This window comes from Apodemus sylvaticus, chromosome 1 (genome assembly GCF_947179515.1).
Source record: "Apodemus sylvaticus chromosome 1, mApoSyl1.1, whole genome shotgun sequence".
Taxonomy (NCBI): domain Eukaryota; kingdom Metazoa; phylum Chordata; class Mammalia; order Rodentia; family Muridae; genus Apodemus; species Apodemus sylvaticus.
In genome coordinates, this window is record NC_067472.1 from 181,698,099 (window position 1) to 181,719,707 (window position 21,609).

Below are 21,609 nucleotides of genomic sequence, written 5' to 3' on the forward strand. Positions count from 1 at the left end.
CCGCAGGCTCGGCAGGCCCCACGCTGCTGGCCGCTGCTGCCACCCTTACCTTCCGGGCTGCCCGCTGCTGTGGGGACACCATGCCCCTATCCAGGCCCGGAGACTAACCCCAAACCTGCACCATCTCCGGCGAACCCCAGGGTAAGGCACAGAATGCGAAGCCCTTCATCTCTCACCAATCTGATGCCCAGCAGCCCGTTTAAGAGATCCCAGAAAACCCCAGTTAACCTGTTTTCCCTGCTAACTCAGAAATCCGAGGACTCCCCCAAGTTCTCCTCTCTCAAAAACCCTCAAGTCCCCTGGAAGTTCAACTTCTGCCCGCCGGGCTCTGCCTTGTCACTCCAGGTGTCCCCCTGGTGGCTGGTCACACATTGCCACCATTGACCCGGGGCCCAACCTCTGTCTTTGCATGCTCTGGCCCCAGCTCAGGGCCGGCTGCTCCCTGGATGAGAGCCTGGGACTGGGGGCACCAGGACAGAGCCAGGACAGGCTCCCCCAGGCCGTGCCTCCTTGTTCCTGTCTCTAGGTTCCGCCCCAGCCCAACAGGTCAACCTGGGAATCATTAACAAGAGTCCCTGACATGGCGAAGGAGGGTGAGTCCCCCTGTCCCTGGGCCTCAGCTTCAGCCCGACCTGACACCCCTCTTCTGGTTTGTCTCCCAGCCTGTACTCAGACTCCTGTCTTGGTGTCCTGTCAGATTCAAGACCACCGGGCCCAAATCCTCTTCTATCTGATTAACTATTAACTGACCTTCTGTGTGCCTGTGCCTCCCCGCTACCCCATATGACCCCCCCTTAGTGCCTTGCCTCAGTTTCCCCTTACATTTCAGAGATTTCTCAGCTAACCAACAACATGTTTTCTTCTGGAGGTGGAGGTGGGGGCTGCGGCCGTTGCGATCTCTGTTAAGGAAGTCGGGCTAGTCAGGTTGCTTCTGCTGTCTTTTCTGTGTGATCTTGGGCAGGTAACTTCACGTCTCTGGGCTTCCGTCCACATTTCCCTGCAGTCAAGTATAGATGGATACTGATATTCCCTTCGTGAGGTGGTTGGGATCATGGAACACACAGGCAACAGCTTGGGCCTTGGGGTGTGAGATACGTGTTGTAACCCAGAGGTGTTCTGATGGAGGTCAGTCACTGTGGGAACCCAAGAACCAAGGACCCAAGACCCCTCCAATTCCAGGCATAGTCCTTCTATCTCTTGGCTTTGTGGGCAAAAGAGCAGAAGGGGGACTTTGGACTTGACCTGGACGGATAGAGGAGAGAGACAGAAAAGCCACCCCAGGGGTGACTAAGACAGCTGCTCACACTGGAGACCTCCCTCCCTCCCTCCCTTGTCTGTACTTGGGGACCAAATGGCTAATCAGGGACAGTCCCCACTGCACCCCCTGCCGCCCCCATCCTTGACTGTCTTCTAAGAGTCAGGCTAGCTGAGTTCAGTCCTGGGCACTTTCTAGCTGTGTGGCCTTGGACATGCCATATCCTCTCTGGTCATGTTTCCTTTGTTAAGTGGAGATGGTCGCTGTGTGCTAAGAGGGGGACTCAATGGGAAGCAGTAAAGGTCTGGACCCGGTGATAAGCACCGGTGTCTGGGCTCCTGGACTCTCAGTCTCTGCTCAGATAACAGCTCAGACTCCAGAGATGAGCTGAGGTCCGCTGTGAACCGGGCTCCCCTCACCTTGTGCTAAGCAATCAGGTGATGGGCAGAGCCTGGCCCCTTTGGGACCATTGTTTTCCCACTGGAGATGATTGAAGGGAGGTATCAGCTCTGGGGTCTATGAGGCAGGGAAGGGAGGGAGTGCCTGGGTGGAGAGCGATGGAGAAGTCATAGACAGAGCATGTCCCCCCCCACCCCGTATCCCCAGGCAGCTCTCTGTGCTCTATGAGGGCAGGCCTGGGAGGCTGGAGATGACAGCTCCGTCCTCATCAACGGTGGCGCAGATTGAAGGGATTCAAAGGACAGTGAAGTGAGTGGTGTATGGTCCCTAGAGCCTCTGCAGCCGCAGCTGCTGGTGTTTGTGAGACTGTGATGGCCCTGGAAGTGTGTGCTGCTCTGGGCTCCCAGTACTGCTGCTGGGGACCTGGAATTAGAAGGAATGATCAGGGAGGAAGGAGGCCATGCCAGGCAGGGGAAGATGGGGCAGGGTGCTCAAGGTTGATGTTTGAGGGAGATGGTGTCTATGGCTGACCAACCTCAGAAGTGTCCTTGGCAGAGTGAGGTCTCTCCACATGGTAGTACTAGAGATTGCTCTAAACCTTGTTCTTTTGCTTTTACTCCTGAAATAATGAGGATCAAAGCCAGGCCCTTATACATGCTAGGCAAGAGCGCTACTACTGACCACGCCCCCAGCCCCTCCCTGGGGGATTCTAGGCAGGGGCTCTACCTCTGAGCCACGCCCCAGCCCCTCCCTGGGGGATTCTAGGCAGGGGCTCTACCTCTGAGCCACGCCCCAGCCCCTCCCTGGGGGATTCTAGGCAGGGGCTCTACCACTGAGCCACGCCCCCAGCCCCTCACTGGGGGATTCTAGGCAGGGCTCTACCACTGAGCCACGCCCCAGCTCCTCACTGGGGGATCCTAGGCAGCGCTCTACCACTGAGCCACGCCCCAGCCCCTCCCTGGGGGATTCTAGGCAGGGGCTCTACTTCCAAGCCATGTCCTTAGCCTTCATTTCTTCTTTTTTCTTTTTTTTGTTTTGATACCTAGTCTCACTATAAAGCCCAGGCTGGCCTCAGATTTAACAATCCTTCTGCCTCAGCCTCCTGGAAAGCTAGAATGACAGGCTTTGTTAGTTTTGTGGTTTGGGATAATCTGTAGAAGTTGTTTTAGCTATTTGATAATTACTGATGTATATCTGAGAATTCAAAGAGACCTATCTGGTCTCTAAAGGTCATGCTTATTCTGATGGGGGCTTGAATTGCTGGGTCCGGGCACCACGGGGGCCTAGGGGAATGTTCTTCTTAGAGAAGGGGCAGTTTGGGTTCACATTTACACTTCCCAGGTTTCTGTATAGAGGGGCCACCAGGGAGATGAGCAGATCTGGTATTAAGTACACACAATGCATTGCGGGGCTTGGACCTGGCAGCTGGAGCAGGACGTGATCAGCAGATAAACGGAGGCCCCGGGTTGAAGGCTCCTGAGACAGCTGCCTCTGTGTGGAGGATGAGAGCCTCTGAGGGCAGGGCAAGAAAACCTAGGCATGAGGGAGATAAAGCAGGACTGCTGTGGGGAGAGGAGGAGGGCCTGGGGATGAGGGACTGACACAGGACTGCTGTGGGGAGAGGAGGAGGGCCTGGGGATGAGGGACTGACACAGGACTGCTGTGGGGAGAGGAGGAGGGCCTGGGGATGAGGGACTGACACAGGACTGCTGTGGGGAGGGGAGGAGGAGGGCCTGGGGATGAAGGACTGACACAGGACTGCTGTGGGGAGAGGAGGAGGGCCTGGGGATGAGGGACTGACACAGGACTGCTGTGAGGAGAGGAGGAGCACCTGGGGATGAGGGGTTGACACAGGACTGCTGTGAGGAGAGAAAGAGGGCCTGGGGATGAGGGGCTGACACAGGACTGCTGTGGGGAGGGGAGGAGGGCCTGGGGATGTAGAACTGACACAGCACTGCTCTGGGGGAGGGGAGGAGCGCCTGGGGATGAGGGGCTGACAGCACTGCTGTGGGGAGGGGAGGAGGGCCTGGGGATGAGGGGATGAGACAGGACTGCTGTGGGGAGGGGAGGAGGGCCTGGGGATGAGGGGCTGACACAGGACTGCTGTAGGGAGGGGAGGAGGGCCTGGGGATGAGGGGATGAGACAGGACTGCTGTGGGGGAGGAGGAGGGCCTGGGGATGAGGGACTGACACAGGACTGCTGTGGGAGAGGAGGAGGGCCTGGGGATGAGGGACTGACACAGGACTGCTGTGGGAGAGGAGGAGGGCCTGGGGATGAGGGACTGACACAGGACTGCTGTGGGAGAGGAGGAGGGCCTGGGGATGAGGGGCTGACACAGAACTGCTGTGGGGAGGGGAGGAGGGCCTGAGAATGAGGGACTGACACAGGATGGAGGGCCTGGGAATGAGGGACTGACACAGAACTGCTGTGGAGAGAGGAGGAGCACCTGGGGATGAGGGGCTAACAGGACTGCTGTGGGGAGGGAAGGAGGGCCTGGGGATGAGGGACTAACACAGGACTGCTGTGGGGGAGGAGGAGGGCCTGGGGATGAGGGGCTGACACAGAACTGCTGTGGGGAGGGGAGGAGCGCCTGGGGATGAGGGGCTGACAGCACTGCTGTGGGGAGGGGAGGAGGGCCTGGGAATGAGGGACTAACACAGGACTGCTGTGGGACAGACAGGCTTGGGACAGCAAGAGATGTGGTGACTGCAAAGGGGGAAGTGTGCAGGAGCCCCAGGGCCCAGTGTGCTGCTCGGTGTCCTATGCTAAGGTATCAGGAGTGCCCAGTTCTCATGCTACTGAGCTATTTTCCTCTGTAAGTGACACCTTGTCTTAAACCACTAACAGGAACTGCTCTAGCAAGATCCTGAACCACTCCCTGCTCTCTTCCTAATGCTGGTCTGGTAGCGTGACCATTAGCCGTGCTATGAGGGACCTGGTGAGAGGGCTGGGGCTGTCACAGCCTCGGGGGTACTTTGCAGAAGGTTGGGGTCACTGCAAAGCTTTCTTAGCCCTTGTTTTCAGATGCTAGGATCTCTGGGACAGTGGGGTGGATGTCCCCTTCTCTCTGAGCTACTCCTGCCACGCCTCCCATGACCTCGCTGCAGTCACTGCACTCCCACTGTTGGGTCTTAGAGCCCTCTAACGGGACATCCTCAGTCTTGCCTGCAGGTATTAGCCTGTGTAGTTCCTCCAACGTGTGGTGTGGCTCTGCCCCTTGTCATCTCTGTTTGCAGGTCTTAGATAATCTCTGCCTGGGGAGTTTTTCCCCTTTCCTTGGTGCCCAACCCTACATTGCTTAACAGACAGATGCATAGAGCTTTATCATACTGACACACCCAGGCTCAGAGAGACAGTGACATTTGCCCATAGTCACACAGCAAGAATGGTTTACCAATGTCTGTCGAGGATCGGCTGTATGCCAGGCACAACAGCACAAGAGGAGGTTTGGTTTCTTGCGGAACTACTTTGGAACCTGGATCTCAGGGTGCCCAGGGTTCAGGACATGACCGCATGCTGAGTCACTGAAGATTTGTGACTTGATCTCTCAGAGCCATGAGAAAAGGGAACCGTGATGTGGGTTGGGGATAGAGATAATGCTGGGCACACGATGGTGGCAGTTGGGGCTTGGGTGTGAGGATGTATTTAAAGAACTTTAAAGTCATTTTAAAAGTGTGTGCTAGGTGCGTGTTCATTTAACAGATGAGGAACCTGGGGCTCACAGAGGAGGTTCCACTTGTCCAAGACCCCAGCCCAGAAAGGGTAAGACCGCTATTTTATATTTTATCCTTTCTTTTATGTATTTTTATTTTCTATGTGCATATGTGCAATTTATATGTGCATTTTATTTTCTATGTACATATTCCATATGTGCATGCATGTGCACATATGTGTATGAGTATGTTGTGGGGGGTGCATGCACATGTGTGTTTGAGTGTGTACGTGTGTGTATACATGTGGACATGCATGTACATGTGTGTACATGTATGTGTATGGGTGTGTGTGTGCGTGCACACGTATGCATATGAGCATGTGCTTGAGTGTGTGTGGATACTGTGCACACAATGGGGATGGCACAGAGGAGAATCTTGTGTGTCCTGCCCTATATCTCTCTCTGTGTAATTCCCCTGAGCTGGGGTCTCTCACTGAGCCTGCAGCTAGGCTGATGGCCAGCGAGCCCCAGCCACCCCCTTGTCTGCCCACCCCAGCAGTGCTGGGCTTACAGATGTGCTCCACCACACCTAGCCTTTTACGCAGGTGCCAGGAACCTATCTCTGGATCCCATGCTTGCCCAGCAAGAGCTCTTAACTGTGGAGTTGTCTCTCCAAAGCCACTATTTCAGAGTGGGTGCCAGGCATAGTACCATGCCTGGCATCAGAGAGTTCAGGAAGCAGAGGCAAGCCTGAGTCTAAACAAAACATAGCTAGTGGTGGTGTGTGTCTTTAATCCCAGCACCGTAGAGGCAGGAGCCATTGGATTTCTGAGTTCGAGGACAGCCTGGTCTGCAGAGCAAGTCCCAGGACAGTCAGGGCTTCACAGAGAAAACCTGTTTTCAAAAGCCAAAAACGAAACAAACCAAAATATGGGCAGATATAGTGACACATGACTACCATCCCAGCACTAACGGAGGCAGGCAGCAGACTCTCGCTAGTTTGAGGCCAGCTTGAATATAAGATGTGTTGGATGCCAGCATTGCTATGTAGCAAGACCTTGTCTCAAAATACAAACCAAACCAAAAAAACCAACCAAACAACCAAACAACAACAACAACAACAAACTTGGGTTCTCAAACTTCCAGGGACAAATTCGATCTTGGAACTGGGTCTTGTGAGAAAGAGGGTAAAGATCAGAGGTCACAGGCACCTCGAAGTTGTAAGAACTTCTGGAAAAGTTATCAGGAGAGAGGATCTGGGGACAGGCTGGCAGGAAGCAACCAGGGGAATCCAGAAGTGCCTGGTCATTGGAAAGGAGAAGTCGCCAGCACTGGGAGTGGGGGCAGGAGGCCCAGTCATGCCCCCTCCCAGCTCGAACCCTTGGGGAGTCAGACACCTGGCTGTCCACACGACAGGAGAGGGACAGCCCTGCCAGCTGCCCAGCCTTGGAAAATAGGACTTGAGGTACCACAGGCCCAGGCCTGATAAGGTACCCTGCATTCCCTGGCAAGGGACTGGCCCAGTGCCCAACCCTTGCTGTGCTGAGGACCGACCTGGCAGTGGCCCTAGCTTGGTGTCTGTTGCAGGTGGCCGGACTGCATCATGCTGTTCCAGACCCAAGGTGGTAGCTCTCACTGTGGCTACCCTGCTCTTCCTGACAGGCGCTGGGGCCGCGTCCTGGGCCATTGGTGAGACAACACCCCTCCCTCCTCAAGCTCCTGAGGCCTCCCCTACCCCTGAGGGTTACAACCTTCCTGTTCTCCCCTCTCCCCTCTCCACAGTGACCATCCTACTGCGGAGTGAGCAGGAGCCACTGTATCAAGGTAAGTAGAGAGGGCCTGGATCCCTAGGGTGTCCCGGAGGAAAAGCACCATGAGGAACTCTAAGCATTCTTGGGACTGCTAACTGTGTTTCTAATCAATGTCTCTCATGGTATTTGAACCAGAATTTTGTCTGCGGCTCAGGTTGGCTTAGAACTCACTCAGACTCAGATTTGTGGCAATCCTCCTGCCTCAGCTTCCCAGTGACAGGATTGCAGTTATGAAGCAAAGTGTCCAAGTGAGAGGCTGCAGTCTAAGTGACTCAGGAGACTCCCGTCCAAGAAGTATAGACCCAACCTGGCTTAGCTTTTAAGATCTACCTCCAAAGGGTATGATTGTTATCCAAATCCTAGACAAGTAAGCAACGAGGATCCTATCTATATATATTGTCTTTAGTTTTATTTTTGAGATAAGGTCTCATGCAACCCACGCTGTCCTCAAACTTACTATAGAGGACCCTGAACCTCCTGAGCTTCCAACAACCTCCATCTTCCAAGTTCTGGGATTAGTGCATCACCACACCTAGCTGAAACATACATATATACATACATATACACATACATATACATATGTAATATACATGTGTATGCATATATATACATATATACACACACATAATACATCATGGGATGCGGTCAAACACATTCCAGAGAGACAGCTCTGACGACCTAGTGGCTTCTATCTGCCCTTTATACCAATGTGGGTCATGACGACGAGAGAATCTGTGGCCTGTAGTGATGGAGCCAGGACAGCTCTCAGAGCTGTGGGCACGTTTGCAGCACATGGAAGAAGCAGCCACAGGAACATCGAGGCAGAAATCACGTGTGAAATGAAGGACTGAGTCTTCCTTCCCCAGTGCTGCTCCAAGCTGCGGCTCTGTGATCCAGGGCAGCAGAAGGGGGCGGTAATGGAGGGGTGGAGCGTGCTTTTTCGAAGAAACAGGATTACAAATTTGAAACAGTTGGCATTGGACTCGGTCATCCAGACTGAACTCAGAAACGCTGACCTCTGGCCAGGGCCAGCCTCGAGACTTGACGGGGTTGGTACATTAAGTCCTACAACAGCCCGTTTTCATGTAGCAGCAAGGCACGGATGGGGCAAGGGTCAGCATGGTAGCATTCACGTCTTCATTCTCAGGAGACTGAGGCAGGAAGACGCTGAGTTTGAAGATAGCCTGGGCTACACAGTGAGATTCTGACTCTTATCGGGGTCATTCAGGTGGAAGTTGTGTGTATCGCCTGCTCAGTTCCTTGTCAGGAATGTTCTGAATTCATCGCTGTAGTGAAAGCTAACATCTCAGGCCTAGCTGCAGACTCAGGCTGTTATCATCTCGGTGTTTGCAGCAGGGGAAACTGAAGCTCTGTGAAGCAGACTGACTTGCCTAGTACCACAGGTCAGTAAATGACAGAGCAAGGAGATCAGTAGGCCCTACCATTCCAGAATGGAATCCCAACCCTAAAGACTCTTGGGATAGGGTCCTGTCTGACTGACAGGTCACCTTGGCTTGCAGATCTGTCTCTCCAACTCTAGTCTCAGGGCTTACCCTTGCTCCCTAATACCCTGTGTCTCCAGTGTCTTCAGCACCCTCATCCTCACCCTTTGTAGTACTGATGCTAGAACCCAGGATCTTACACGTGCTTAGCTGCCTAGCAGGTGTTCTACAGCTGGGCCACGCCCACAGCCCCTCACTGGAGGATTCTAGACAGGGCTCTACCACTGAGCCACGCCCCATCTCCTCACTGGGGCATTCTTGGCAGGGCTCTACCACCTAGCCATGCCCACACTTAGCCCCTCAGTGCCTGCACCCTGTCAGCTGAACATTCTAGAATGATGGCTCAGACCAGAAAACATAGCCCTGACTGTATCCCAACTTTATTTTGTTCTGGGAATGGCAGACCTCTAAATATATCTGACAAGTGGTGGGCACACCTGGTGGTGTCCAGCACACCAGAACAGAAGACTTTGAAAGTGGCAAAACCAGCACAGAACATGACTTTCAAATAAAGTGGGCCTGGGGGAGCACAGCGGTGACAGGCAGCCACTTGGGAAGGTGAAGCAAGAGAGTCGTAAGTTCCAGCCCTATCTTGGCTACCAAGTGAGGCCTTGCCTCCCTAAAACCAGAAAGAAAGAAAGAAAGAAAGAAAGAAAGAAAGAAAGAAAGAAAGAAAGAAAGAAAGAAAGAAAGAAAGAAAGAAAGAAAGAAAGAAAGGAAGGAAGGAAGGAAGGAAGGAAGGAAGGAAGGAAGGAAGGAAGGAAGGAAGCAAGCATTTAATGTCCCCCCCCCCCCGACACTTCCAGTATCTTCCCAACCCCCCAGGCCCCGCCTTGAAATTCCTAATATGTTGGAAATCTCTTGAGCAGTTAGGAATGCCGCCTACTGACTCCATGTTGCTGTTCTTGTCTTGATCCTGGGCATTGAGGGGACGGTGAGCACCAGTCAGTGAGAGGTGCCAGGCAGTTCTTGAATCCCAGAGCAGGAGGCCCTTTTTTCCAGCAAGCTTTTAGTCTTGCTGTGGATGAGTTTGTACTGGCCAGAGAAAGGAAAGAATTCTTCACAAACCTAAGCAGAGAATGTGGAAGCCAGCAGGCTGTCTGAGTTCAAACCCTGGTTGGCTGGCTGTGAGCTGTCTGAGCTGAACAGGTGCATCCTTTGATGTTTAGTTCACCATCTGTGAGATGTGCATTTAATTTTACTTTTTAAATTGGTGCTAGGGATTGGACCAAAGGTCTTATGCATGCAGGCAAGCACTCTACCACTGAGCCACGCCCCCAGCCGCTCACTGGGGGATTCTAGGCAGGGGCTCTACCACTGAGCCACGCCCCCAGCCCCTCACTGGGGGATTCTAGGCAGGGGCTCTACCACTGAGCCACGCCCCCAGCCCCTCACTGAGGGAATTCTAGGCAGATGATCTACTGCTGTGCAAAAATGTCATCAGCCTCCCATTCCCCCTTTTTTTACATTTCACTGTAAGACCCTTTTCTCTAAGTTTCTTAGGCTGGCCTTGGACTCATTCCAAAGCCCAGGTAGGCCTAGACTTGTGGTCTGCTAGCCTGAGCTTCATAAGTAGGTGAGAAGATAGGCCAGTGCCACTCGGCCTGTGTTCTCCCTAGGAAATAGTCCCAGGATCCAGCTATCCTCCCTGTGCTGCCCCCTGCTGGCACAGCCTCTGTCCCTGTCCTGTGTAGGTCGTAGTCTGGACTCTAGTTCTTGGCCTACCGTCTGCCCCTACCAGCAGCCAGAAGGAACTCATGCACACTCCCCACACACTCCTCACCCCCGACCCCATCCCCGGTCAGGGCAGTGTGTGACCCCTTCCCCGAGCTGAGGCCTGGCTCACAGCTGCCCATTGGTCCCGCTGCAAAGCCAATTCTGCCGACCTCTCTCTGCCTCCTGACTGTTCCTCACCCAACTCCCCGCCTCGGCCTTCAGATCTCCACTTCCTGTTCTTAGTTCCCCTGGCCTACTTCTCGGTCCCCTCTCAGATCTCAGCGTCCTTCTCACCTCCTTCATCTCTTTCTTCTCGCTGCTGCTCACGTGGCAACTTCCCGGCGAAGCTGTCCTTGCCTGCCCGCTTACAGCAAAGTGCATTGCCGCCCCCACACACCAGCTCCTCCCCCTCCCTTCTGTCGGCCTCAGTCTCCGCGGCCCCTTCTGCTGCGGCACAGGACACTCTCCTGCTATTTGTCCTCCTCGTTATCTGTCTCCCCTCCTGGGCTTTGCAGTCCACACAAGAAAAAATGGTGTGATTTGTGTCTACAGCCTAAAATAGGAGCCAGCATGTTCAGAATTAGTTGGTAAATAGAAAGAATACGGGCTTTGCCCTGACTCAGGTGTGAACAGAGCTTCTCTGACCTTATGGGGACAGTCAGAGGACCAGGGAGCGTTGGCCAACCACACAGACTGCCCCAGCCACCCTCAGACAGAGCCACTGCTGTGAGCTAGCCTTCTGGTACAGCCAGCCTTATTTCCCCACCCTCCCTCTTCTCCACTCTCTCCCTCCCCCTTTCTCTCTCCCTCCATTCTAGCCTTCTGTCCTGAGACATAACAAGGTCTTGTTTGGCCTCATTCTCACCAGCCTCCTGCTTCAGTCTCCCGAGTGCTGGGATGTTTTCACACCCAACTCTCGTCAGTTTCTTAATGGGACATTGGCTAGGTGACTTTTGTTTTGATTTTTGAAACAGAGTCTCTTTCTGTAGCCTTGACTGGCTTGGAATTAGATATGAAGTTCACACTGGCCTCAAACCTGCAGCACCTTTTCTGCCTTGGCCTCCCGAGTGCTGGGACAGTAGAAGCCACCCCCATCTAGCTAAGGGGACTCTGGAATCTGAAATCACTGTCTGACTCCACCTCCATCTCAAAACTGGTTTTGTTTTGGTGATAGAAGAGCCTGGGTTCTCCTCCTTTTCCTCCCTTCTACCACCACCACCACCACCACCACCACCACCATCATCACCATCACCATTATTAATTGAGACAGGGTTTCTCTTGGTAGCTCTGGCAGTTCTGGAACTCGTTCTGTAGACCAGGCTAGCCTTGAACTCACAGAGATCTGCTTGCCTCCACCTCCCGAGTGATGGAATTAAAGGCGTGCACACCACCATCGCCAGGCTAAAATGTGTAGCCCAGGAGAGTCAGGAACTCACGATTCTTCTGCCCATGTTTCCTTTGGCAAATTCTAGGGACAGGTGCCCCGACAGCCTGCCTCCTCCTCGCTTCGACAGGGATCTTGAGCTGTTCTTGAACTCAGGATTCTGTCTTCATCCTCTAAGCACTAGGACTGTGTACATCTTTCCTGCCCTGACCCCTCTAACCTTTCTTTTCTCCATGTGGAGCTTACTTAAATGTTTTGGTGACCTGGTGAATTAGCTAAGGGTTTCTGACCCCTCCCGGTGGTTCCCCAAGCCTGACTACACCCAGATAGGATCTCTGGACTTGATCATCCACAAAGAATACCCTGCGCAGGCTCACTCTCCCACATCAGAGGAAGTCATTTGCCCGGCTCCCAGGGTCCGAGTTAAGATCCTGCAACTTGGCTGTCCCAGTCAGGGAGAGATACCCACTTGTATAATCCAACCTAGTAGTGGATGCAGATGCCATCTCTGGGCCATGAAGGGTACAAGACCAGAGTCCTCAGGGCCTCAGGCAGCCAGGGAAGCTGGTGATGGCCGCTGTGGAACCCAGGTCCGGCTTTGTCACCCTGCAGTGCAGCTCAGTCCTGGAGACTCGCGGCTTGCAGTGTTCGATAAGACAGAGGGAACATGGAGGCTGCTGTGCTCCTCACGCTCCAACGCCAGGGTGGCAGGGCTCGGCTGTGAGGAGATGGGCTTTCTCAGGTATCTGGGTGACCCCTCGGGGGTAGGGAAGGGGATGGAATGGGACTGGAGGTGGCTCTGACCCCAGCCCCTGCACAGGGCTCTGGCGCACTCGGAGCTGGATGTGCGAACTGCGGGCGCCAATGGCACATCGGGCTTCTTCTGTGTGGATGAGGGTGGACTGCCTCTGGCTCAGAGGTTGCTGGATGTCATCTCTGTATGGTGAGCAGGGCGGATGCGGGTGGCACTGGCAGGTCTCCAAATATCGTTCTAACCGATCCCCTGGTTTGTCTCTGTCCCCACCCCTCTCCTGTGTCCTCTCATAGTGACTGTCCTAGAGGTCGATTCCTGACTGCCACCTGCCAAGGTGAGAAGGTAGGGGGTGGACACAGGAGGCCTAGGGAGGGCACAGATCCTTCTCTACATGCAGACCAAGACTAGAGTCCTGGGACCCCAGGGTGGAGTGTGTCCCCACAAACTGCCCAGGGTCTCCACATGTCATGTCCCCTTGAACAACCCCATCGCTGGGGGACAGCCTTGTTCTCACAAACTGCTGGAGTAGGACTGTGTTTCCTCCCATCCCTGGAGCTAAACTATGTCCTGGAATTCAGATCCCTTCCATTCTAAAGGAATGTTACTCTCCTCGTTTCCTCTCCACAGACTGTGGCCGCAGGAAGCTGCCGGTGGACCGCATTGTGGGGGGCCAGGACAGCAGCCTGGGAAGGTGGCCGTGGCAGGTCAGCCTGCGTTATGATGGGACCCACCTCTGTGGGGGGTCCCTGCTGTCCGGGGACTGGGTGCTGACCGCTGCACACTGCTTTCCAGAGTGAGTGTTTCCCCACAGTGCCACTTGGGGTAGGGCAGGAGAGAGGTCTTCGGAGGAGGCCGGGCCCAGGGACTTGTCCCTTCTGTCCCCGGCAGGCGGAACCGGGTCCTGTCTCGGTGGCGAGTATTTGCTGGTGCTGTAGCCCGGTCCTCACACCATGCTGTGCAGCTGGGGGTTCAGGCTGTGATCTATCATGGGGGCTACCTTCCCTTTCGAGACCCTACTATCGACGAAAACAGCAATGACATTGCTCTGGTCCACCTCTCTGGCTCCTTGCCTCTCACAGGTAAGTCTGGAGGTCTAGCCTCAGCCTAAGGACTCCAGAGACTTAGGGATCAAAGACGGGGCCAGTCAAGCAGAGTAGATCCATCTTCAGTTTCCACGGCGATGCCGATCACAGACCCACCATTAGGGAGCACAAACTGGATATTGGCCATGAATGCTAGATAGCACGGCTGGCAGTCACACACAGCCATCTGAGTCTCCCTAAAGGAGTTAGTCACTGTGGGATCCAGAGATTCTTTCCCTATAGACGAGAGAAGGGATACGGGCAGCCGTATGGAAAAACAGTGCTCAGATGCTCTTAATAGAGCATTTCATCATAGTTACCTGGGCGTGACGTCTGGAATCCCAGCACTCGGGGAGGAGGGAGAAGCAGGAGGAGTGGGTTCAAGGCTAGCCATGTGCACATAGTGAGTTTGAGGCTAACCTAAGCTACACGATACTCTAAATACATAAATGAATAGCCCCCTCACACATGAGAGGGGGGAGGGGTGGAGATGTTGCAGTTTCTTCTGGGGAGACAAAATGTTCTACAGTGGGACACAGTGATGGTTGTGCCCACCTGGGAACATGACAAAGCCATGAGCTCATGCATATACTTTAACGTGGACAATTATAAGACATGTGAGTTACAGTCGTGTAAAGTTGAAGTTGTATACCTCGGTAAGGCTGTACCCCTCCAAAACCACGCAGAAGAGAGGCTGGAGAGATGTCTCGGCAGTGAACAGCACTGGCTGTCCTTACAGAGGACCCTCATTCCGTTCTAGCACCCATTTCAAGCTGCCCATGACTGTCTCTAATTCCAGCTCCAAAGAATCCTTTCTGGACTTCACAGGCAGGCACACGCATGAGTGCATGCACGCACACATATGTGAATAAAAATAAGTGTTAAATATGGAGGGGCTGGAGAGATGATTCAGTGGGTAAGGGTACTAGCTGCTCTTCCAGAGGACCCAGGTTCAATTCCTAGCACCCATGTGGCAGTTCACAACTGTCTGTAACTCAGTTCCAGAGGATCCAGTTCCCTCCCACAGACATACATGGAGGCAAAACATCAATTAATACGCATGAAATAAAAATAATTAAATATTTATTAAAAAGGTATGGAGAGCCAGCGTGGCACATGCCTGTCATCTAAGCACTGAGGGAGGTTGAGGCAGGAAGACTCTGAGGCTGGCCTGGGCTGTGTTGAGAGACCCTTTTCTCGAAATACCCCAAATAAATAACTACACAAATAACAGTAAATGCACAAGAACAGTGGTGAGCTGAGTTTACGTATGTGCTGCATGAAACCATTTTGGTCAAAGAGAATCTATACAACTGTGGTCCCTAAGAGGCAAGATGGCCTTGTGACATCAGAATCTTAATTTGCATGAAGGACACTCTCAGGATGTGATCGTTGCTAAGTGACCATGTGCTGTCATTGGCCTTGGTGTCTCCCGTGTCTGGACTCACCTGGTCTCCCACAGTCCTCGGGGTGGCCTCTCTCACTGATTATTCTCATAACTCTCTCAAGTGCTTCCTGCTTTCAACATCACATCCATTTCTTAAAAAAAAAAAAAAACCAAAGATTTATTTATTATATATAATACACTGTAGCTGTCTTCAGACACTCCAGAAGAGGGTGTCAGGTCTCATTATGTGGTTGCTGGGGTTTGAACTCAGGACCTTTGGAAGAGCAGTCAGTGCTCTCGACGGCTGAGCCATCTATCTCTCCAGCCCCTCCCCCCACATCCGTTGTGTAACACCGTTTCTGCGGGGACATTATTTTGTGTGTACGCTTTGCTTTCTCTTGATGCTGGAGACCGACCCCGGGACCTTGTATACTGTGGGGAGGCACTCCGCCACCGAGCTATAACCCCGGCTTGCAGCCTGATGATTGTTTTGCACTGGGGTTGTACGGAGGATGAGGAGGTGGTATTTTGCATGGCGGTGCTGAGGCTCAGGGAGGCAGCAGTGAGGGGCTGCCAGGACTGTTCGCATGGGGTATGCACTGCTCAAAGACATCCCATCTCACTGGGGCCTGTGTGTTTATTAACTTTTAAAATATAATTTGTTTATATTTAATATAATTTATTTTATGTGCATTGGTGTTTTGCTTGCGTGTATGTCTGTGTGAAGGGGTCTGATCCCAGAGCTCTGGATAGCTATGAGCTGCCATGTGGGTGCTGGGAATTGAACCCAGGTCGTCTGGAAGAACAGCCAGTTCTCTTAAGGGGCCGAGCCATCTCTTCAATCCCCCTGTGTGTTTAGTGTTGCAGTTTTCAGACAGGTGGAAATCAAAGGTCTCGAGCAGGGTGTGCTTTTCTGTTTCCTGCCTCTGGGCTGGAGATAGCCCCATGATCGTGGTTAAGAGCCCAAACTTGGGGAATTAAACTAACTTGGGTTCCAGTTCTGATCATGCCATTGTGTCTGTGAAACTTTGAACAGGTGACTTGGCCTCTTGTCCCTCCTGACGCAAAGGTCAATCCCAGTTCTCTAGGGTGATTGGGGATGAAAGAAAAAGATTTGGGAAAGTAGTGTATACACTGGAAGAGGAAGGTTCCATCTTGGTAGTGATAGGGTGTGCTGGGGTTATGTGGAGCGTGAGGTGGCCGCATAGCTGGCTAGTGGGGGCCGAACTGTATGCTCTCTCTCACAGAATACATCCAGCCGGTGTGTCTCCCTGCTGCAGGACAGGGCCTGGTAGATGGCAAGGTCTGTACTGTGACCGGCTGGGGTAACACACAGTTCTACGGTGAGTTCTAAGCAGTACCAGCCAACACTACTAGGAGGGGCCGGATCTGCCCTGGGGGAGGCTCTGTGAACCTCAAAGAAACACCACCACCACCACCACCCCCAGGCCATGGAGTGGGAACCAGGAGAGAGGGCTTGTTTCCTAATTCTGGTCACCTTACCCATGTCCCCTTAGGCCAACAGGCTATGGTGCTCCAGGAGGCCCGGGTTCCCATCATAAGCAACGAAGTTTGTAACAGCCCCGACTTCTACGGGAATCAGATCAAACCCAAGATGTTCTGTGCTGGCTATCCTGAGGGTGGCATTGATGCATGCCAGGTGAGGGGCACAGTGGGCTGTCTCCAGGCCTAACACTATAGTGGGGGAGCCAGGGTAATGGGAACAGAGGCTCCCCACTGGAGTCATGGTGGTCTCTAGTCAGGTGTCCCATCCCCCCCCCCACCAGGGTGACAGCGGAGGCCCCTTTGTGTGTGAGGACAGCATCTCTGGGACATCAAGGTGGCGGCTATGCGGCATTGTAAGCTGGGGTACCGGCTGTGCTCTGGCCCGGAAGCCAGGAGTGTACACCAAAGTCATTGACTTCCGGGAGTGGATCTTCAAGGCCATAAAGGTGAGTCGCTATGGTGGGGGACTGCCTGGGACCCTAATAGGGAAAACCTAAGAGGGCACTCGGGAGAACAGGCGGGTTCCATAGGCCCTGGGGATGAGACACTGGGTGCAGAGTGCTGGGAGGAGCGCCTGAGACCCTGGAAGCCTGTGTCTCTTTTGCTAGACTCACTCCGAAGCCAGCGGCATGGTGACTGAGCCCTGACCAGCCTCGGCTCGCTGCTCCGCGCTGCACGGGCATCCAGAGTCCGAGTTGGTCTGGTGACTCCAGCCCCACATGGTAGGCCCCGCTCTGGGCCTCACAAGCGATGGTTTTCTGCTCAGATCCAGTCCACAGGTCCAAGGACACTGGGTCCAAGGACTGTCTCTTCCACAGTGGCCGGCCCACTCAATCCCAGGGCCACTGGCCTTACCCTCCCGCCCCATGTAAATATTACTCTGCCCTCTGGGGGCTGCTTTCTAGGAGCCCCTTGGGTGGATGCTCTTTAAATAATAAAGGTGGTTTTGATTAATGGGTCTCTGCGTTCGCAAACTTAAGTGGCAGCGAGGACATTTTGAGAGTTGCAGAGAGAACTGAGGGCGTGGTACAAATCCGGGAGGGAGTGCGGTCCTCCCAGTTCCTACCTATTTGAGAAAACATTTAAGCCGGTTCTGGTGGCTGACTCCTATAATTCAAACACTTGGGAGGATCTTCATGAGCTAAAGGCTAGCCTGGGCTACATAGTGAGTTCCAGGCCAGCCTGGGCTACATAGTGAGTTCTAGGCCAGCCTTGGCTACAGAGTGAGACTATATCTCAAAAAGGAGAAAGAGGTGGGGGGAGGGGACTCACATCTCCTTCACTCCGCTAGCTTTCTGCCGGCTGTTCCAAAACCAGAAGAAACATGTCCCATTTCTACATAATTGAGGGTATATACAGTGGACCAAGTTTATGATGCTGCTGCTGCTGCTGTGTGTGTGTGTGTGTTTGTGTGTGTGTGTGTATATACACGTGCACACACACTCCTTTGGTGAAAACAACAGAAAGAGAAGAAGAAAAAAATAGCAGACCTGGGGAGGCCCAGCTCTGGGTCAGAATTGGGTCGTGTGAAGTTGTTGGAGTTCCCTGTACCCCGAAGTGGTTCCTGGGGCTGGGGGCTGGGGGCTGGGGGCTGGGTCTTCGAGAACCACACGAGCTGCGTGTGGGAGACTCTTCATAAGAAAATGAGGAGCTGTTTCCAGAGAAACAGGACGTCAATGAGCTAGGAACTGTCAATATGTCTGCTTATGGGCAACAGAAAGCAAAACCTTGCGGGGGGTGGGGGGGCAAAGAGGGGTGAGTGGGAAGCCTTGTAAGTGCAGCTTGAGGGCCTCGCCCTCAGAGACCCGCCCCTCCCTGCTTTGGGATTGGGTCGCCCTCTCCCCCTGCCTGCATCTGCAGATGCCTGTGGCGCAGATGGCCACCAGGGGGCGCTGCAGCCCCAGCGCTTGAGACCCTAAAGCTCTCTTCCTCCATGGGCTGAAAGGGGCCGCTCTGCTGGAGAAAAGGCTCAACCTATGCTGTTTCTCAACCTATGCTGCGTCTCAAGATTTTAAAAATTTCTAAGTTTATTTTTGCTGGCTTTTTTCTTGCTTTTTCTGGGGAAGGGGGGCTTTTTTTTTTTTTTGAGACAGTCTCTCTATGTGGCCCTGGCTTTCCCAGAACTCACTATGAAGACCAACTTCCTTTGAACTCACAGATACCCGTTTGGCTCTGCCTCCCAAGTGCTGGGATTAAGGGCTTTGCCACTGGCATCCAGCCTTTTGGGGAGATTTGGTGGGTAGGAATCATAAGTGATCTGAAACTCTCTGTCACCCAGGCTGGACTTCAGTGTGTGACAATCCCTCCTCAACTTTGCCAGCGTGGGTTCTCAGCCTTGCCACTGCCACTTTAAGATCTTAACTGATAAATGTTAGAATACCACCCAGCTGTTTAGCCTCAAATAGAAATTTCTTCAAAAACACCCTGGAGGGACTCACAGTCCGTTTGCCTGGGAAACGCTCTAACCGTGAGCATCTGATCCACCACAGTCGTAGGAAGGTCGATCTTCACCACTGTGCTGCCTGCAAGGAGCCTCCCAGCCCTGCATGTCACTCACAGACGCCCCCAGTCCACCACTGCTCCTCAGGGTTTTCCAAAAATTGTCTTGTCTGTGGCATTTTGGTGGGTCAGTCAAATGTTGGCTTGCCAGAAATGCACAAGACTTCCCTAGCACCCTCAAAGCCCTGGGTTTGAATCCCAGCAACGCACATACAACTGTAGAGAGTTGGAGAGAGGTGACCAGAAATGTCCCCTTTGTAATTGTCAGCGGCAAAAAAGGCGCCATCCCTGTGTTTTAGGAACGTGAGGCCTCTCTAGCTGCATGACACCCTGTGGAGGGTTTGAACAGATGTGTTTTGGAGGAAGGAGAACATTTGTGCGGAGGGAACAAGTGGAGAGGGCATGGCCTTGCCCCGAGAGGTGGGAGAGGACTGTGGCCCTGTTCTAAGGGATCTGGTAGAAATTTAGGCATGTATATATTTCTTTCCCATTGCTATATTGAGACACCCAAGGGTGAATACGTTACTCACGGAAAGGAGGTTTAAGGGCTTGGAGAGATTGCTCGGTGCTAAGAGTCCTTGGCGTTCTTCCAAAGGACATGAGTTCAGTTCCCAGGACTCACATTACTCAGAAACACCTGTAACTGCAGCTCTGGGGGATACAGCGCCCTCTTCTGGTTCCAAGAGCACATGCACCCATGGTGGGGGGGTAGAGAGAGAGAGAGAGACAGAGAGAGAGACAGAGACAGAGACAGAGAGAGAGACAGAGAGAGGGGGGAGAGAGGTGTAAGCTGAACAGGCGGTAGCACTCGGGGTATTGATATAGGATCATGAGTTTCAGACCAGCCTGGAATACATAGAACCTATCCCAAAACAGAGGGGGAAGAAGACTGTCTTCCGCAGCACCCAGTGGGAGAGGCTGCAAGAAGAGAGCAGCAAGCCTGTAAGTAGCAGTAGCGTGGATGGAGTGTGAGCTGAGAGGTGGAAGCTGAGGTTAACCCTTTCCTCCCCGGGTTGCTCTTGGTCATGGTGCTCTACCACAGCAATAGGAACCCTAACTAAGGCACCTTTCTTCCAAGCATCAGCGCCCCCACACCCCTGCTCTAGGCTCTGCCTTTTTTGTTTGTTTTTGTTTCTTTGAGAGAGGATCTCACCGGGTAGCCTTTGCTGTCCTGGACTCATTCTTTAGATCAGGCTAGCCTCCAACCCACAGAGCTCCACCTGCCTCTGCCTCTGCCTCTGCCTCTGCCTCTGCCTCTGCCTCTGCCTCTGCCTCTGCCTCTGCCTCTGCCTCTGCCTCTGCCTCTGCCTCTGCCTCCGCCTCCCAAGAACTGGGATTAATTGTTTATTTGTTTGTTTGTTTTAAAGATATATTTATTTTATGTATGTGAGTACACTGTAGCTGTCTTCAGACACACCAGAAGATCTCATGTTCACATCAGATCTCACTACAGATGGTTGTGAGCCACCATGTGGTTGCTGGGAATTGAGCTCAGGACCTCTGGAAGGGCAGTCAGTGCTCTTAGCCATTGAGCATTTGCCACCAGCTGGAGAAGAAGCTACTGGCCATCAGTCACCATACGTCAGCTGCCCTGGCATAGCTCTGACCCTTGCTGTGCCCCCAGCATCTCAGCCTTCAATGTACCTGTCATCTGGTGCCCACAAAGATGCAGGCATGTTCCCTGGTTTGCAAGAAGAGATGGAGCTTAGCTGACAGGACAGGACCAGAGGCTTCTGGGATGTAGCCCCTGCCTCTGAGAATGACAGGTAGGGACTGAGCAGGGACACCACCCAGCACTCGCCCTGACGGGCCTTCCAGCTCAGGCTTCTTGAAATGAGGCCACATCATGCCAAGGGTAGCCAGGGCTACCCACAGCCAGGTGAAAAGGCTAAAGATGTTGATGATTCAGGCTCACGGCGGAGCTGTGTCGTAAAGGCTCTACCTCTTAACCCCTGGTGACCAGACTTCCAAGAGGCCACAAAGGGGCTCACCGGGTGTAACCGACAGAGGAACACCAGGCCCAGCACTGTGTGGCAGGACACAGTAGGCCAGGGTCTTCCACTCTGGGTTCCCTCAGCGCTTTTAACTCTCCATTGCTACAAAAGACCCCAATGGGCCCAGCTGATGGGAGAGGGGTTCCCTGTCTTGCCCTCTCAGCCTCCTGGAACTTTTTTTCTCTTTACTCCTTTGTTCGAATTGTTTAGAAAATGGACAGCCCAGGGTCCTATGTAGCAGAGGCTAGCTCAAACTCCCTATGTAGCTGAGGGTGACCTTAGCTCATTTTCTGCCCATCTGAGCCTCCTGAGGGCTGAAGTAACAGACGTAAACCCACCCCCGCCCTGTCTGTTAGACAGAAGCCCTCTGCTTTCGTGAACTGCTTTTCTGACAAAATCCCTGCTCTAATTTACGGGAAGGTTTATTCTGGCTCATGGTTTGGGGTTGGAGGATACAGTCCATCATCACTGAGAAGGCATACTTGGCCAGGACAGTCAGTCATGGTGGTGGGAGTCTGAACCCAAAGCTCTTCATATCTTACAGGGTCAGGACAAGCACAGACAAGCAAACCAGAAGCAGAACCTAGCAACAGCCATCACCTCCGTCCCCCAGGGGACTCTTCTCCAGCTGTGCTTCCTAACCCAATGTCCTACAGCCTCTGGGAAC

General features: G+C 53.3%; 1 protein-coding gene across 4 annotated transcripts; it reads left to right on the forward strand.

Annotated features, from left to right (window-relative positions):
• On the forward strand, positions 1-17,403 carry Hpn (hepsin). 4 transcript variants are annotated; one of them, XM_052165803.1, is made up of 14 exons: positions 1-141; positions 527-593; positions 5,358-5,417; positions 6,895-6,996; positions 7,090-7,131; positions 12,333-12,462; positions 12,541-12,663; positions 12,768-12,808; positions 13,102-13,267; positions 13,363-13,553; positions 16,191-16,286; positions 16,461-16,603; positions 16,731-16,895; positions 17,058-17,403. In XM_052165803.1, the coding sequence occupies exons 2-14, from the start codon at positions 581-583 to the stop codon at positions 17,094-17,096; spliced, it is 1,311 nt and encodes a 436-aa protein (XP_052021763.1). In that variant the 5' UTR covers positions 1-141; positions 527-580; the 3' UTR covers positions 17,097-17,403. The 4 variants fall into 4 exon arrangements, with proteins under 4 accessions (XP_052021763.1, XP_052021752.1, XP_052021771.1 ...); XM_052165792.1 differs by lacking the exons at positions 1-141; positions 527-593 and adding an exon at positions 5,018-5,100 and having other exon boundaries at positions 5,339-5,417; XM_052165811.1 differs by lacking the exons at positions 1-141; positions 527-593 and adding an exon at positions 5,018-5,100 and having other exon boundaries at positions 5,339-5,417; positions 6,970-6,996.
• Positions 17,404-21,609: the final 4,206 nt, after the last annotated feature.